The 17670-nt window shown below is 35.3% G+C and overlaps 1 protein-coding gene across 1 annotated transcript in view; it reads right to left on the bottom strand.

Annotated features, from left to right (window-relative positions):
• Window positions 1-496: 496 nt before the first annotated feature.
• LOC113233804 overlaps window positions 497-17670 on the bottom strand; it is a 17543-nt gene continuing 369 nt past the window's right edge. The window contains exons 2-11 of the mRNA XM_026469009.1: window positions 15808-16012; window positions 15196-15319; window positions 14607-14792; window positions 13385-13492; window positions 12214-12369; window positions 10935-11102; window positions 9551-9763; window positions 8062-8184; window positions 4371-4489; window positions 497-760 (exon numbers count right to left, since the gene is read on the bottom strand). Coding sequence (XP_026324794.1) covers window positions 613-760; window positions 4371-4489; window positions 8062-8184; window positions 9551-9763; window positions 10935-11102; window positions 12214-12369; window positions 13385-13492; window positions 14607-14792; window positions 15196-15319; window positions 15808-16012 — 1550 coding nt within the window. The 3' untranslated portion in view covers window positions 497-612. The remainder of the gene's footprint in view (window positions 761-4370; window positions 4490-8061; window positions 8185-9550; window positions 9764-10934; window positions 11103-12213; window positions 12370-13384; window positions 13493-14606; window positions 14793-15195; window positions 15320-15807; window positions 16013-17670) is intronic.

Genomic DNA, 17670 nt, shown 5'->3' with positions numbered 1-17670 from the left:
ATTTTATAGTTTTTAGAAGTTACACAAAAAGGCAAATTAGAGATAGGAGTCAAAGAGGTCAAAATGATTGGCAATAGCAGTAGTAAAAAGACTTAGGTATATAGTGAGAGTTGAGTGATGCAGCTCAATTAAGCTGACGATTGAAAGGATGATGCACACTTACGTTGTATCCATATTTTATAAGTTTGTTAATAATTTACTCAGATTTTTATTTTTTCGTGTTTCGTAGGTTTTCTTATGTACCAATTTAAGGTTTGTACATAATTGTCTAAGCTTAGGGCACAGTCTAACCAATTATTTTATAACATAAAGTCAACTTCACTTTATGGTTTCATCAGTAGCATAATTATTTTGTATTGTACCTACCTACACTATAAGTAACATTATGTAAAATACAATTCATTTCTAGCTACATAGCATAGTAATATATGATATTGTATTTCCTTTCCATAGAATAATTGGACTTCCTACACACAAGAAAAAGGATATTAAGGTGTGACCAATTGTTATATAATTTTATCATCAGTATACATATAAAGACGACAAGCATTATCAAAATAACATAATATAATAGCATAATATAGCCTTTTAATGTAAGAAATTATGTGAAGATTATATTGGTGATTCATAAGAAGCTACTTTTAACACTTTATAGAGACTAGAAAAGTCACGACTCCATAAACTAAAGCGCTTAACACTGGTTTCTTTCAGCAAATCCATGGATCCTTCCGTTATGTTCTTTCTAAATTTTGGAAGTGCCCTGAAAATTTAATATAATATAATGAATACAAAAAACGTCGCACCATAGTATAATAATTGTACTATGTTTATACAGTGTGCTTTTTAACTGGGACAGTACGGGCAAATCTGAAGCAATATGAGGTAGAGGGAAACTGAAAATTTTAACATAGTAAATTTACTGGTCAAGAATGAGTTGTCCATCATTATCATCATCATCAACAGCCCTTTTACAACAGTACTTTTCACTGCTGAGCACGGGTGGAGACACGAAAGGAGTCTCAGGCGAGGGTTTAGGCAATGGCCTATGGTCCGCCACGCTAGCCCAATGCGGGCTGGGGACTTCACACGTTTTCCGAGGGTTGTGAAACTTTTTTGACGTGCGGTTTCATCACGGTGTTTTTCTTCACCGAAAAGCTTATGGTAAATTTAAAATTCAATTTCGCATATAAATTCCGAGGAATTCAGAGGTGCCAGGCTGGATTTAAACCCACGACCTCTGCTTGAGAGGCGTTAGACCATACCATTAGGTTACGACGACTCCATAGAAATTAATAATATTTACTCATTTTTTAATGTTGATTGACTCATGTTCTTGATATACCTACTGTAGAACTTGGTAAAATAACTGCTTCCGAGGCCGAATGGTTACCATGCCGGACTGCCACACAGAGGTCCCAGGTTCGATTCCCGGGCCGGGAGAAATATTTGTATGGCCTACATTTATTTCTCTCGGGAGTTTGGGTGTGATTTGTGTTTCAGGGGCTATGTTTAGTACCTATGTGCGTTATTATTAAAAAAAAGTAATAAATAGTTTTTTCACCTCAGCAGCTCGAACAAGGCTATTTTGCTGTGTGAAATCAGTGAGCAAAATCTTATTTTGCTCACTCCGTGAGAAAAAGTAGCTTTTTGCTTTTTAAGTGGAGACTTGTCATTTAATGCGAAGGGGTCTAATACAAATTCGACATATTTCAAAATCAGTCGCTCCGTCCCTTTCACTTCATTACAAGAAAAAGGAAAAAGAAAATTATGGTTTATTCGTACTTCGATATTTAAGCTACATAGTAGACCCCCACAAAATGGCTGAACGAGTGCACGTTCGGAAACTCGTCAATTCATCTAAAAGATAAATTATGTGAGAAATACAAATACGATTTTATACTATGATAATTTAGTTTTTACAATTTTCATTAAAAATAAAGCAAGTGTTGCAATAAAAATATGCTAAATTTATAACGTCAATTAAAGATAACAATATTTACAATGTGTGATTTCAATGAATACAAGCGAGAACGTTCCGGAACGCAATAAATAAAAGCGCGCTTTCTTTTTTTTTTAATTCAAAATTTCTTATTTGCTTGCGATAGGTACTTCTTTGATAGTTAATTGGATACCTACCTACGTAATAAAATAGAAAATATGAGCGATTCCAGTGAAGACGACAATTTTTTAACTCCTCCAGAGTTAGTTGAAACTGTTAAAAATGCTGAACTAAGTTTCTTGCCTAGTAAATCTCGTGAAAAGTACCTGAAAGTCTACGAACATTTTGACAAATGGAGGCACGATAAGGGCGCAGGAAACACTGTCGGAAACTGTGCTTCTGTCTTATTTCATTGAAATGTCGCATACAAAACAGCCGTCAACGATGTGGAGTATATATTCGATGTTGAAAGCTACATTACAAACTAAAAATAACGTCCATATAAACACTTACGCAAAGCTGATTGCGTTTTTGAAAAGATCGGCCGTCGGCCACAAATCAAAAAAATCGAAAGTTTTCACGGCTGCTAATATTGAAAAATTTCTTAATGAAGCTCCAGATTGCACTTTCCTAGCCGCAAAAGTAAGTATTGAATATTATTACTGTTGTCGTAGCGTTATATTTTAATTGTTAATACAATTTGGACTTTGGTAGTTATGTTATCAATTTCTATCAACATAATTATACTTACCTACTTAAATGTGTTGTTTTGGCGACTTGTATTGGAACTTTATGGTTAAAAATAACGCTACATATTATGAGAAATCCACGTTTAAGACTGCTCTAAAAGACACAATACTTATTGACGTTTTATTTATGTTTCAGGTCATCCTTATCATTGGAATAAACGGAGCATACCGCTCCAACGAGTTATTGAATCTAACTCCTAATGCCATTGAACAACATTCCAGCGACCTTCTTTTGATTAACCTGCCAAATACGAAAACAAATATAGACAGGTCGTTCGTCGTCCGTGTGGAATACGCACACGTTGTCCAGAAATATAAAGCATTGCGCCCTCCCAATACGATCACAGACCGCTTTTTCATACAATATCGTAATGGAAAATGTACGCGGCAACCGATGGGTATTAATAAAATAGGAGCGACTGCACGAGAAATCGCAACATTTTTAGATTTGAAAGAGCCGCAGCTATACACTGGCCACTGCTTCAGGCGAACATCAGCCACTCTTTTGGCAGATGGAGGAGCTGACCTCACAACGTTGAAGCGCCATGGCGGTTGGAGATCAAATACAGTGGCTGAAGGATATATCGAAGATTCAATAGAAAATAAATCAAAAATCTGTAAGCGTATTATAGATTCGATAAACCTAAAACAGACTTCGCATTCTTGGGCACAACCTAGCACCTCCAGTGATGCGAATCATACCCAAACCCGCCCAGAATCACCAACTTTTACGGTGCGGGAAGGGTCACAATCCAGCTCAACTCATAATGAAACCTCGACCACTACTCAAGTAGCAAACACTACGACGATTACTGTTACCAAATAAAACAGTAACTTTTAATCTACAGAATTGTACAAACTTCACGTTCCACTTTTAATTTTTTGTAAATTCTGTATTTTTGTAAATATACAATGATGCATTTGCTTTCATGACGTGTTTTTATTACTTGTCCCTTTAGTATATATATATGTTCTCGCTGCTGAGGTGAAAAGTTGTATGTATCACGCGAGAGCAAAGTTATTTTGCAGCTCGTATTTTTGAGTCCCTCGCTTCGCTCAAGATTCTAATTCTGAATCACTCGCTACGCTCGTGATTCAACTATAGAATCTTTCGCTTGCTCAGGACTCAAAAACAGCACTCGCACCAAAAAACGACTTTGCTCTCTTGTTGAACAAATAACTATTTTTCATACAGTGAGTGCACGCAATGTACCAATGATAGTCGAAGTTTCCTTGTTATACATGGTTTTGGGTTTTCCCATGCTATCTTAGTTTAAAAAACACATGTATATTGTATATTATTCAAACATTACTTGGCGAAATTCAATGTCAAACCAAAAACTTATTTTTAAAGAATATTCCTACAATCGACCCTTTGGTTCTTTAATCAGCAAAAGCAAACAATAGATAAAAAGCTTATTGAAATTAATTGCTATTCATTTAGGTGCGTACTTATAAAAGTCATAAAAAAATGTCGTTATAGGAAACTAATTTCTTTTTCAAATAAGATGTAATACATATAATATAAATAAGGACAATAAGCAAGAAATTTAAAAAAATACCCATGACAGGATAGTTATAATAGTATAATAATAGTTGGTCTATCTGATGTTATATGGAAAATTAAATCCAAACGTGAAGGAACCTAATTTCAATTTATAACGTTCAGTGGTATCACTTACGCTAACGCGATTGCTGGGTCCTTCTTGATTTTGTGCTCTAATGGTAACTGTAAATCATACTTCATCAGGGGCGTCGGAAAACGAGCGTCTTCAAACCGTAGAAGCGATCCGGCATTGGGCTATAAAATCAAATTTGTCTTACCAGGCACTATTCTAGCTTCACATTGTAAATCAGTTTCTACCATACCTATAGGTACTGGCGAAAAGCCTTTTCTCTAATTTTTTTTTATTTCCAACAGTGCATTGTCTTTCATCCACTAAATTAATTCTAATTGAGGCTTTCAGTACAAAACTTGTGTAACTTTTTTAAAAATCTTTATTTATTTAGGAACTTTTATACAATGTATATGCCAGTTTTGTCTGGGCGGCGCTGTTGGAGTATACTGCTGCTGTATACCAACTAAGCATAATGCTTAGTTGGTATAGCGTCTGGCAATACATAATAATTATAACAAACTAGTGGAGTAATTTCACAAAAATAATTGAATATCAATTCAATAAAAATTTAAAATACAGTGAATAGCGACATCTCTCGCCAGGGCTGGTAGCTGCAAAGGTATCTAACTGGGTGATAAAACTTTCATAGATTTCCCATAGATGGCGCTACGACTAAAAACTCGTTGAAAAACCAAATACAAAGACACGACAACGAGCACATAGAAAAATTCGTGAGGTCCGCTGGTTCGTTCCATTGCTTCGTTGGTATAGCGTCTGGCACGGCATGCTAGAAGACGTCGGTTCGAATCCGGCCGGATCGAAGGATTTTTTTCTGAGTGTTCGATATTTGTATTAATAATTATAACAAACTAGTGGAGTAATTTCACAAAAATAATTAACAATAATAATAATAACGTACACACTCAACATAGTCCCGCACTAGGGAAACCCTGTGTCGCGGGTGCCATGGACACACACGTAGACAACCACAAATTACATCCAAACTCACGAGAGAAATAAATGTAGGCCATACAAATATTTCTCCCGACCCGGGAATTGAACCTGGGACCTCTGCATGGCAGTCTGGCATGGTAACCGTTCGGCCACGGAGGCGGTTATTGAATATCATATATTATAATATCATATATTCAATATTCAATTGAATATCAATTCAATAAAAATTTAAAAAAGTAATAGTATTTTTGCTTGTTTCGTGTGAGGACTGCTTAATGTACAATTTAAAACACCTAAGGATGATCGGTTGATCTGCAGGTCTCTCATCAGCACCGCCCTCTGTTGTTTGTACTGGACACATTCCAGGAACAAATGCTAAGCATCTTCCACTACTGCTCATAACTCGCAATTAGGAGAATTGTTTTTTTTTTTCATTAAAATAGCAACAGTGTTTAATGGAACGTGTCCGGTCAAAATATTATAGAGGATAAGGAGGGATTTAAATTAATATATTTTAATGTTTTGTGTACTACGTTGAGGAAATCACGCGGAACAGATTATTGGGACATTTTAAAACAGCAAAAAAATTGGGATTTTTTTCATTGACTTGATTTTTTCTTCATTTTATTGCACTAAATGTTGTATAAATTATAAAAAAAATAGTGATTTTTATCATCCTGTTTTAATAATAAAATATTTTTCATACATGAAACAGCATCCAATTATAAAATAATTATGTTTACTATCATTTAAAGTAATATTGTAGATAAACTTTAAATGTGGGTTACACCATTTTTGCACTGATAGTTTCAATTAATTGTAATCCTAAATAAAGTTTTCGATTTAAATACATTATCAAATTAATTTTTAACATTTGGTAACAAATTTTAAAAATGAATTTGATAAAAAATTTGCTACCTTGTGATATATCATTTAGGCTGGCCTAAATAATACATCACAAGTTACAATTTTTTTTATTTTTTTATTTATTTATATACCCATAAAAATATACATAATTTCAACAAGAAAGAAGATATCCATAATATTAACCTTAGAGCTAAGTTCAAACTAATGGTACCACGATTGTTTAACCAAGGTAAACGACTCTTTTATGGGGAACTGTATACGCTTTTACAATAAGATTCCGGAGCATATATTAAGATTATCATTTCCTAAGTTTAAAAATATTTTGATTGAAAAGTCATATTACAAACTTCAAGACTACGCGTTAGATAAAGATGTAAGGAAAGACGACACGGCTCCAGAATCCACACAAATTTGATTCAAAGTGTATTCCATAGCATTTAAGTTTATTTGAAAAGAGCAATCCCTGGAGTTTCTTGCTTGTTCTTCTCAGGGAAGTCAGCGTAGTGAACGAGCAGTAGCTTAAATGTGACGTTTTCAAGTGTAAATTTATTTTACCCATGGAATAAATGATCTTTGACTTTGACTTTTTGTTATTTTGTAGACCACGTGCCATTTTTTTCTGTTTTACGTAGACCCCTGTCTGATTTTTCACAAATTCATCAACTATCGAGTAGATACTTAAGCTTTCGAGCTCTACCTCAAATCTATCTGAAAGGCAAGCGTATCCGTAATAAATAATACGTTGGTTTATTTACCCATCGCATTCACTAATTATAAAGAAAATTTGTTTATCTCAATTCTATATAGTCTGTTTCACCTGACTGTGTTATCAATGCTTATTTACTTATTCTACTTTCCATTACGTTGTAGGTAATGTAAACAATTTGTACCTTCTAAGGTAAATTAAATATCATAAAAACACATAAAATAGTGTTGCAACGATTAGTATATTCGACCTCTGCCGGAATATTGAATTTAGCCAAACTGTTTGGCCTGATAAAAATTAAAACTGGCATGAAAAATCAAACTAATTACCTTCACTTATGATAAATCATTTTGTACATTTAACAAAACAGGTAATTGGATTGTCAAGTTTATAATTTAAAATGTTGTTTATCATTTCACTTCAGTTTGATTAACATTTTTTATATTTTTTATAGCTGTTTTTTATATTTTAGTTTGCAAATAATATAATATTATAAGTACACTTGAAATATTGTTTGCCTTTATTAGTCATGGCTCAACTACAAAGAGTTCGTTGGTAGATTTCATTTGATTTGTAATTTTTTTTTGTTTTCATAGGAAAATAACTTAGTCAAGTTACATTTCCTTTGAATCTTTTACATAAATAAGGAAAATTATGCTTTCTCGGACTTGCAATGTCAATTTTCAGCATTAATATTAGCTATGTGATAAATTCGTTTTTTTTCTTATTTCTTTCTTTTATTATCTGCTATCCTATGGTATTTGGCCGAATAAAAAAAGTCCGAATAAGGCGCATGCCGTATAGTAACCGAATATTTTTTATGTTATTTTTTTATTGATACCAAGTGATAGGAGAAACGGAGAAACAAGTCGTGCGCCTGGTGTTAAGCGACACGCCTGTTCATGGCTGTTGCAGTGCCACTTAGAGCTTTAAATCACAAAGAGCTGAGAGACACTGCCACTGCGCCTGTCACCCTTGAGACATAAGTTGACAAGTCCCATGTGCCAGTAATTTCACCAGCACCCTTACCTTTCAAAACCGAAACACAGTAATGCTATGGGTACTTACAGTTTCGCGACAGAAATAGGTAAGGACAGTACTTCCCTGGACGAACTCGTTCACAAGGAGCTCTACTGCTACTAAATTCGGTGCAACTCTAATTTATAGTCATATACAATCATCAAGTGTTGACCTATAGTAACAAAATTAAAACCCATTTATTCTTACATTCTTTTTTGTCTTGGTCATCTTAATGATGTAACGGCACCATTGGTCGAGATGTTCATCGGCAGCACCGCGACGATCTAAACGCTCCTGCAACTCCGCCAAGTTCTGGATTGCCTTTGGTTTCTAAAAAAAGTAGTACTGTTTGTAGCCTTTGCCGATCGAGAAGTTCGAATAATCGTACGGGTGTGACGTCATTTCGGTCTGGTTTCGATTCGGGTGTTGTGAATAAAAATGAAAAGAAATCGTACAATATCAAATCGAATCGGTCGACAAGTGAGTTATCGTAAGGTTCTGAATCGACCCCCAGGCAACCAGGTACTTAAGGTAAGTGTTAATCAGAACTACTTGTTTCTTTAATGGCTGGCGCTTTTCTAAGATTTTTTGAAATATCAATTCGAAAACTGTATTTCGTGCTTTAATACTGGTTAAGGTGATAATTTTCCATTATACTGTTAGGTACGTCTGTCGCAACAACACCATGAGTTTAGCTTTGATTTGAATAGAATTGCTCACACACATCTGTACTGTGAAAGACGCCGTGTGTGAATTGCCTTATTTGCCGACGATTATTTATTGTTAACATTTTAGTAGCCGATTATCTTGCTTGAAAAGTATATTTATAAACTCTTATATATACATATATATACTCCCAGACGCACAATTCGAGCAACCTCGCATTTTTGTCGTAAAGGTAAGAATACGAAAATAGTGTTATCGTCGAAGAAAAAGTTTTACCCCGGTTTTGCAAATCCAAATTCCTAACAAGGACTTATGGAAAAGACGTTTAGTATACTAGTTTCAAATTTGCATAATAGTTTTTCATCAATCAAACATTGTTTAAGCTTAGGGCACTTAATACTGGAAATGTGTGGTGGCTCGAATTATGTGTCCGGAAGCATTGACTTAGGAAGTGTATTTTTAAGTTGGCATATACTTAAAAATGGAGGAAAAATAAAGGTTCCGAAAGCAAATGATATCGCAGTGATCTGACGCTAACTGTAACAATAAGCGGTGTTAATTGTAACAGTTACTGAACAATAAATGCATAATAATAATTAAAATAAATAATAATAATAATAATAAAATTAAAATGGATCATATTTCACAACAATCACAATCTTGTGCAAATTACAATAAAGCCTATAACAGGACAGCTTAATTTTTTAATATACTAAACCTGCGAAACAAATGCTTAGTAACCGAAAATACATATCCTTTTAAATAAATTTGTTTTTACCATAGCTTCGTACTTTTTCATAGTTTTTAAACAAATTTTATCATAGTTTTTATCGAGCTTTGGCTACACGGTTATCAGTTTCAAAATTGTTTATGAATGCATTAGGCTTTCTGAACAGAAATGAATCTGACTGATATAGGTTAGAAGAAAAACTTCATTTTTGTAAAGCCAACCTGCACATAATAGATAGGGGCTCGGTATTATCCAGCTCTTCCCTGCTTTAACATTGTGTTCCTACATATTACAACTTACGGTTCTAACAGTAGTCCTCATCCTTTCATCGAAATAATGCCTAAAAGAGAAAGTAGATTTCTCGCTAGTCTTCACGCTAGGTGAATATTTGCGCGTAACACTCTTTGTATTTGATTGCGTTATGGAACCCGTAGCTACTGAGACTGGGCCGCCTGTGATATTTGGGATGCTGGTAAATATATCCATGCTGGTGTCGTGTCTTAGCATCATCTCCTGTAATGGCCGAAAACCGTTAAGAGAATCTACCTCTGTAAAACATAAAATATAGAAAGAAAGAAAGAAAGAAAGAAAAACGTTTAAGTCACTTTACATCTCTAAACTATAAACATAATATTAAATTGATAGCTATTTATTAAATAATCTATAAATAAGAATGCAAAGTGACACAAAAGAGGAAAAGGAGACGACTCAGCAAAAAGTCTATCTCTGGCGAGAGAGACGCTGATTTTCAGTCGTTCCTGTTGCATCATCGACTGGATGTTGAGAGAGCGGTACCTACATATTATTATGTTGTGTGTATCCTCTGTTGTGACATATATATTCTTAATTATTTTCAATACGAAAACCTTAAAACCTTAGTATTATATAACAATTAATATTTTAAATCTGTCAATAAGTATTTACTACTAAAGAAACACGGACCTACAACAGCGTAATCATGTAAATAGAAATATACAACTTTAAGCATTACATTGGTATGTTAGTGCACATAAATATAACAAGCTGGCTAGACTAAGAAACTTCCGACATCAGAGCATACGCTGCTTTTCCAATAACATAATTATATATACTATATATAACATAATTATATATAATATACTGAGGTATTTCAGTGTTTTTTTTATATTAAGGGACGGAACAAACAAATCGTGCGCCAGGTGGTAAGCAACACGTCTGTCCAGAACATTTGCAGAGCCGCACAGAGTGGCACTGTCACTGCGTCCGTCACCTTGAGACTTAAGTTGAAAAGTCCCATGAGCCTATAGTTTCACCAACACACGTACCTTTGAAAACCGAAACACATTACTTCTTATCGGCAGAAATAGGTAAGGTGGCTGGACTTCCCTGGAGGAACTCTTCCTCAAGGAGCCCTACTACTACTAAAACATTTATAGTATAAAGAAGTGGTCCAGGAAGTAGCAGGTAACGGCTGATATTTACAAAATGAATTTTGACTTCGAATACGAAAAAATAGCGAGTTAAGTAAATGTTTCGTATTTACAATACGAACTTCGCTTAAATTTAAACAAGAAATTAAATTAAACTTTGTGTTTACTCAGTAATTTCTTACTTAAACTTAAGTAAAATTTTGTAAATACTAAAAACTTGCTTAGTTTATACATAGTCAATGTCAAAGTTCGTTTTATAAGAATTTTAAACTAACCTGTAGCTTTTCCATGTCATTGTTAAGTTTGTTTCTAGCGACCCATTCAACATGCATGTCTTCAACGAGATAAGCCCAGTACTTATTTACACGAGCGCATTCTCCCAATGATTGCTTAGGCAGTAAAGACAGGATGCGTTTGCCAATGGTCGCAGGTAGTAATTGCAGCTAGAATGTACACACACCGGCACATTTAGTGAACCAAAAAGAAAGTTAGAGATTACAAAATAGCAGCATCTTTATACATCGATTGCTTAGATTTTCGCGATTGTAACAAAAAATAAAACTATTTTTTCGGATCCAAATCGCGTATATTTGTTTTTCAAACAAACTGACGTTTAGGGCCCTTTACAGGTCTCATAATCACGGCTGACTGACGCGAGTCATAGTATCGTAGTAGACATCCGAAGCCTCAGTTTTTTGGAACCCTACACCTGGTCTTACCTGGTTAAATTATTCAATTTTCTCACGCTAAGCCTGGTCTTCACATTTACGCTCATCCTGCCTGAACCGTCACCTTCACCACGCGAGTGTAGAGCAGTTGTATAAGTGTGACGCGCCACAGGTGCAACCGAAGCCGGCGCTCGGGATGACGTAGAACTGCACCTCCCGATTACCAAGTGTTGCTACAGTGGGTATATCCACTGCTGCACTACCACCGCAGTTTCATCATCAACCTCGCTACTCTTCGGACCTGCTCTACAGCCGCTGTCTAGCCAAGAACTTCACTGCTCTCCAGTCCTGCACCTCGTTATCGGTCTTCAACATTCGAGAGCAGAGGCCTCTAACTTCGTGCCTTCATTTTCTCTTATTTTCATTTACACACTACACCACTTACTCTACTACAACTACCTACACTCTAACACACTGTTTCTTTTCTGTATACCTATAAACGTATTGTTTTATCTTGCAATTCTCCTACCCTTTCATTTCGTACCTCTTTACCTTTCCAAAAGCTTTTTAACCCTACAATGTGTTAACAAGTGTTAACAAGAACTTAAAACAAATTACTGAAAAAAATAACATACGACTAATTTTATGTTTTCAAATTAGAGCTAAGCTTTACAAAAAAAGGAACTTTAAAAAAACACTTGGATTAAGCTTCACTGGGATTTCCAACCCTATTTATAAGCAATGTGGCGATAGTAGATTGTTTTTTTTTAGAGACCTTACTTATACAGTTGATTCTTCTTTTTTTTTAGAGACCTTACTTATACAGTTGACTCTTATTGGTAAATGGGAATTAATAGGGAGGCAGTTGACACCAGATAAAACTTACAAAATCAACGGTTTCAATAACCTCAGGCTTAGGCCGATTGACTTTCCAAATCTTTCTCGTAGTGCCATCTTTGAAGGTCATCTCGAATTCTTCCAATTTTTGAGAATCACGGATCGTTTTTATAACTGAATTCCACGCGGCTTCATTCTCTTCTAACTGAAAAAAAGAGTATTTTGTCTAGAGTAAATGAATATGATTTTTTGCATTTATTTTAATTCGCCCTTCCCACCGAATAATGTGGTAATATGCTGCTGCGGTAGTTTTCATTTTATTGCATATTCGGTATTTAGAGCGTTAATTAGACTTTGTAATATTTTTTTGTAATAGGTATTTCTATGGATATTTATAAAAGTACATTAATCTCATTGACCACGTAATGAACATAATAATATTATTCCCTATCTAAACACCCTTTTTACACGAATAACACCATAACAAGTTAGTACAGAAAAGAAACGTCGGTTTGTTTGAAAAAACAAATATACGCGATTTAAATCCGGAAAAATATTTTCATTTCCTACGTTAGTACCGATTATGCAATCGTTAATTTTTTCCTTAAGTAATGATAACCATTCTATTCGCGTAAGAAACACATTAAACCAATTATATACGTGTGCTATTTTTATTTTTATATAGAACGTATGTGCATAATTACATTAGTATTCATTCATCAACGCATATTACTGTAATGTACTATTACTCTAATTAATAAAATAAAATAAAATAAAAATAATATAAAATAAAAAATATGTCATTTTATTATAATTCATAATAAATAAGTTAGATACGTTGTGTGAATATTATTCCTTAAGATTCCTGTTATACCATGTATTTTAAGTCTTTTGTTTATGCTTTTATTTGTATGGTATTTTATCGAATATTACCCTAGTATAATAAGACAAGCATGGTAACTATGAAGCTGCAGCTGTTTGTATGAACAAACAGCTGCAGCTACACATCCATGTGCACGCCTGCTGCGCGTGCCGTGTGCGAACGCACACATTCGCATATTCTCCCACGCGCTTTTCATTATTACACGAATCTGTACGTCTATAAACGACGCGAGACACGCACGCATGCATACAGGTTGCACTGCTACGTTTCTATGGAGTTACCATACTGGTCTTGTTAAAATTTGTTATTACTAAGTGTGTAAAGTAACCATAATTACGTTTTTCTGAGCACTTCTAACAGGAGACGCTTTAGCACTATCCCCCCCGTTGCCAGATCCCGACACTCCTGCAGTCTTGGGTTTCGTTGGAGAAGAGTCTCTTTTAATCTGAGAAAATGATTACTTCTAGGAATAGTCAAGTTTTTCAAATAAATTGCAATAAAAATATCAATAAATTGTATCCGTTGATAAATTTATTTTATAGATGGCCAAATGGTTTGGTCTATCGTCTCTCAAGCAGAGGCCGTGGGTTAGAGTTAGGGCTCGCACCTTCGAGTTTCTCGGAATTTAAGTGCGAAATTTAATTTAATTTGAAACTTACCACGAGCATCGTGATGAAACGTACATGTCGAAGAAGGCTCAAAACCCTCGGAAAAACTTGTGAAGTCCCCAACCCGCATTGGGCCGGCGTGATGGACTAAGGCCAGAAAACAAAAAAGTAACGAGAATGGACACTCCGCCCCTCCCTAGCTTTAGATACCGCACCACGCCCCGCACATTGACGGACACTTTGACTGAACGGCAACAAGACTGCCGGCGAGCCATTTTCGCGCGCAAAGACGGTTTTGATATTTGAACATAGATTTCATTTATTGATTACGAAACTTGTACGTTAATACATAACATCATTGTATATTACTATTTATAATGCTCGTGTCGTGAGTCGTGCTATGTACGGCTGTTTATCATCATTTAGACGGGATAAAGAGATGAGTTTCTTTCGTTTTCCGAATGAATGAAAAATATAATATTATATTGATATAAATACCTAATGAACATGTGTAATTATTAGAATTCTATTAATAGAATTATAGATAACAGATTCGAGGTAGAATTTTCGCTACGTTTTCGCTCTGACCAGGTAATATTACGAGAAAGTAATGGGTAATCCTGCCACTTCACGCACACATTTGCGCATGTGCAGATAGCGCCTTGTTGTATGTAGTAGTAGTAGTAGGTAAATAACTTTCAACCGTTGTATGGAGTGTCCGGGGTGTGCTATGGCCTAAACCCTCGCCTGTGAGGAGACCTGTGCCCAGCTATGAGACATGTAGACGGGTTGATGATGATAATAATGATAAATTTTCTATCACCGAAGATTTGTTTTCTAAATATTTCTCGAAAACTAAATCAAAAGCCGTTTCCATTAAAGTCGTATCGTCAAAGCCATCAATTGTAGAAACAGCAAGCCAATGTTGATTAGATTAATTCATATTCGAACCTGGTCAGTAGCTAAAACCGGATCATTTTGCTGTAGCACCTCGCCCACTACGATACATTCGAAGAGGTTTTGCAGCTGGAGATCACGATTATACTCATAGATGTGTTGCGCAATACGAAGGACATCCCGCATCAGAGGGCTTCCAGTTATATATAACAGCTCTAATAGCGTCATTGCTTGAGATTCCTGAAAATAAGTTGTGCATAATTATTATATGTTTTTACGCGCCAGACATGCACACCAATTACCTGATCTCAAACTCGGGAATTCACTCTACTGTGAGTACTCAGAGCCACGAAATTCACTTCAGGGTATTTACCTAGAACATCCAGACCATAACCAATTTAAGAAAGTTCATATCCCAAATTGGTCATAACGGAAATAGAAACCGTTGGGCCACTGAGGTCGTCGAAATCTATATTCTGTTACCATCGAGTTAAAAACGAGAATTTCCTTTAAACAGGTTGCGACATCTAACATTGTGACAGCAAATCGTTACACCGTAATGAAGATTTCCCAAGATACAGTTATTGCTGCTATATCTAAGTAATTACGGCCTAAGTCGTAGAGAATTGAACGAGTCACTTACAGGATCAAGAGTACGGAACCACCGTCGCTCATCAGTCATAACTTGAGCGAGGTCATTCACTGGTTGCGCCGTCCTATTGTGATCGAGAGGGATCTGATCGTACGGACTCATAGTTTCTGGATGACTGTGAACAATAATAATAAATCTACAGAGCAGCTTGTGACGAGTGATAAAGTAGGTAGCGCGACTATGGCACCTCGCAGAAAATGTCCAAAAGCCTCACAAGGATTACTAGAGAGGAGCGACAGAGCAGATTTGCTCGAGACCCGAATATATTAAAGAGAATAATGAAGTATGTCATACACCACCCTGCCCTTGACAGGCACCGAGAAAGCGCAACCGGGGTGCATCAGCGACCGGCGATGATACCCGGATTGTCTATCCTTCAAAAATTCCTTTGAGACCCTCTACGCGCTGAATCAATGCCACGAATCCAAAATTCGGACTGTTGTGGCCCGTTTCAACCACAGACATGTTAAGTATAATAACTAAAAAAAAATTAAGCTAATTTTAAAAAACACAGCCTTACGCTCTTAAGCTTAGACGCCCTTGAAGGCTTATCACTGACCAAATAAAGGCTGTGAAAAACGTACTACAACGCCGGTAACTTACTTCCAAAAAGAAAGCACACAATCTTTAGTACGACAGATCCATATAGACTTGAGAACAAGCGAGAGCGCCCAGGCACTCCGTAGATCGTCTAAAAGTGCTATCACGAAACGTTTCTTATTCGCGAACGACGTACGCATGAACCAATACTTCGTTGCATGAAGATGACAACTAAAATTGTGTACCACTTCCTCATAATCGCCTTCCGCTGTGGAAAATAATTTGACAATAAAGTTTTGAAATTTACTTAGGAACTAGAGTTTATGAGGCAGCATGCGAATAGCTACGAGTTTAAACTGAAAATCAGCCGACTGTTTTAACGCATTCAATACCAGCAATGTGTGAGCGTTCATCTGACTTTCACCCAGTGCCTTGAACGCTACTGTAAATTTATACATTTCGAAATCTTTGCCAAGTGTCGTCAACGCAAATGTCGTGATCATTAATTTTTTTTCTCTGAGAGCAGGACGCCTATAAATTTATTATTGTTTTAAACTTAAAAAGTTACAAAAATGAAAAAAAAACTAAAAATGTTTAATGTTTTAAAAAAAGAACTAATATTCTGTAGTCGTTTTGAACTAATATTGTGTAGTCTTTTTTTATTTATTCAATTTCAAACAAATTTTATAAAAAACGACGCTCTTTTATCGCTAGGTATAGTCTCATGGGCTATATGTATATTTTTCGCTTTCGCACACTTTAAAAAAAAATAATATCACGTGTATACATTAAAACGGGACATTGTTATATATTTTGGAGACAGCGGAACACGAAGCTTTAAAACGGGACTGTTCCGCTCAAACGGTTGGGACGTATGGTCGCGTTAGCTATGTTCCACAATTATAAAGTTAGAGCCGATTTTAAGGACGCGAATATACTTCATAAGATAATTACATACAATTTAAACATGTATGAAACTTCTATAAAAAAAATGATATATTATATTTTTTTATATAATACTATATACTATAAATATTATAAACTATAAATATTGAACAGTTAGAGTATTAAGTGACATAATATTTCATAGTTATGGAGTGTTTTAAAATAGCCACAAATTGTACCTTGCCATGCTAAATGTTACGTGATGTCACCATATCGGCGAATAATATTTTTTTTTTTTATTATTATTACATTATTATTATTATTATTGTTTAATGTCTTTTATCTCACTTTAATTTTTGGTCCTAAAATAGCATACGGGTATATAAAAAAGGTATATAAAAAATCAGGAATTTTCAAAATCTGGAGCATTGTTTGGATAATTGGTTTGGAAGAGAATGAATCAATGACAATTTACTATAAACTCATATTTTCGTTAGTGCACTGGATAGTCGTCAAACTCGAGCGTTTGAAGCACTGAGCGAAGTCCTAAAAACAATGCTGGCAGTGAATGCGTTAACCTTTTGTCCACATTACTTACTTTTATTTAAACTACTATGCCAATATTGTAAGTAATTTCTGAGTCTTGTGGTGAAATACGCTTATTTTTATTTATTGAAAAATATGGAATTATGATCTATTACCATTCTGTAATAAATTATTCCAATTAATGGCCATTAAGTAGCAATTACTAGTAATAACATAATGAAATTACAGGCACATGGGACTTGACACCTTATGTCTCAAGGTGATGGGCGCAGTGGGAATGCCCCTCAGATCTTTGCAATTTAAAACTCTGAGTGGCACTGCAACTGCTATGGCCAAGCGAGTCGCTTTCCACCAGGGGCATGACTTGTTCGTCCCGTCACTTGGTATTATAATAAAAAAAAACAAAAAATAACAGCGTAATTAATGACGTAAGAAGCAAACGCGATGCAGCAGCGATGCTGTCGCTGATCGTCTACCTCTACACGCGCGTAATTT

The sequence above is a fragment of the Hyposmocoma kahamanoa genome, unplaced genomic scaffold, assembly GCF_003589595.1.
Source record: "Hyposmocoma kahamanoa isolate Upper Pololo Valley unplaced genomic scaffold, ASM358959v1 80, whole genome shotgun sequence".
Lineage (NCBI taxonomy): Eukaryota > Metazoa > Arthropoda > Insecta > Lepidoptera > Cosmopterigidae > Hyposmocoma > Hyposmocoma kahamanoa.
Note: the sequence above shows the minus strand (reverse complement) of the source record. Positions and strands in the feature narration are given on the sequence as shown.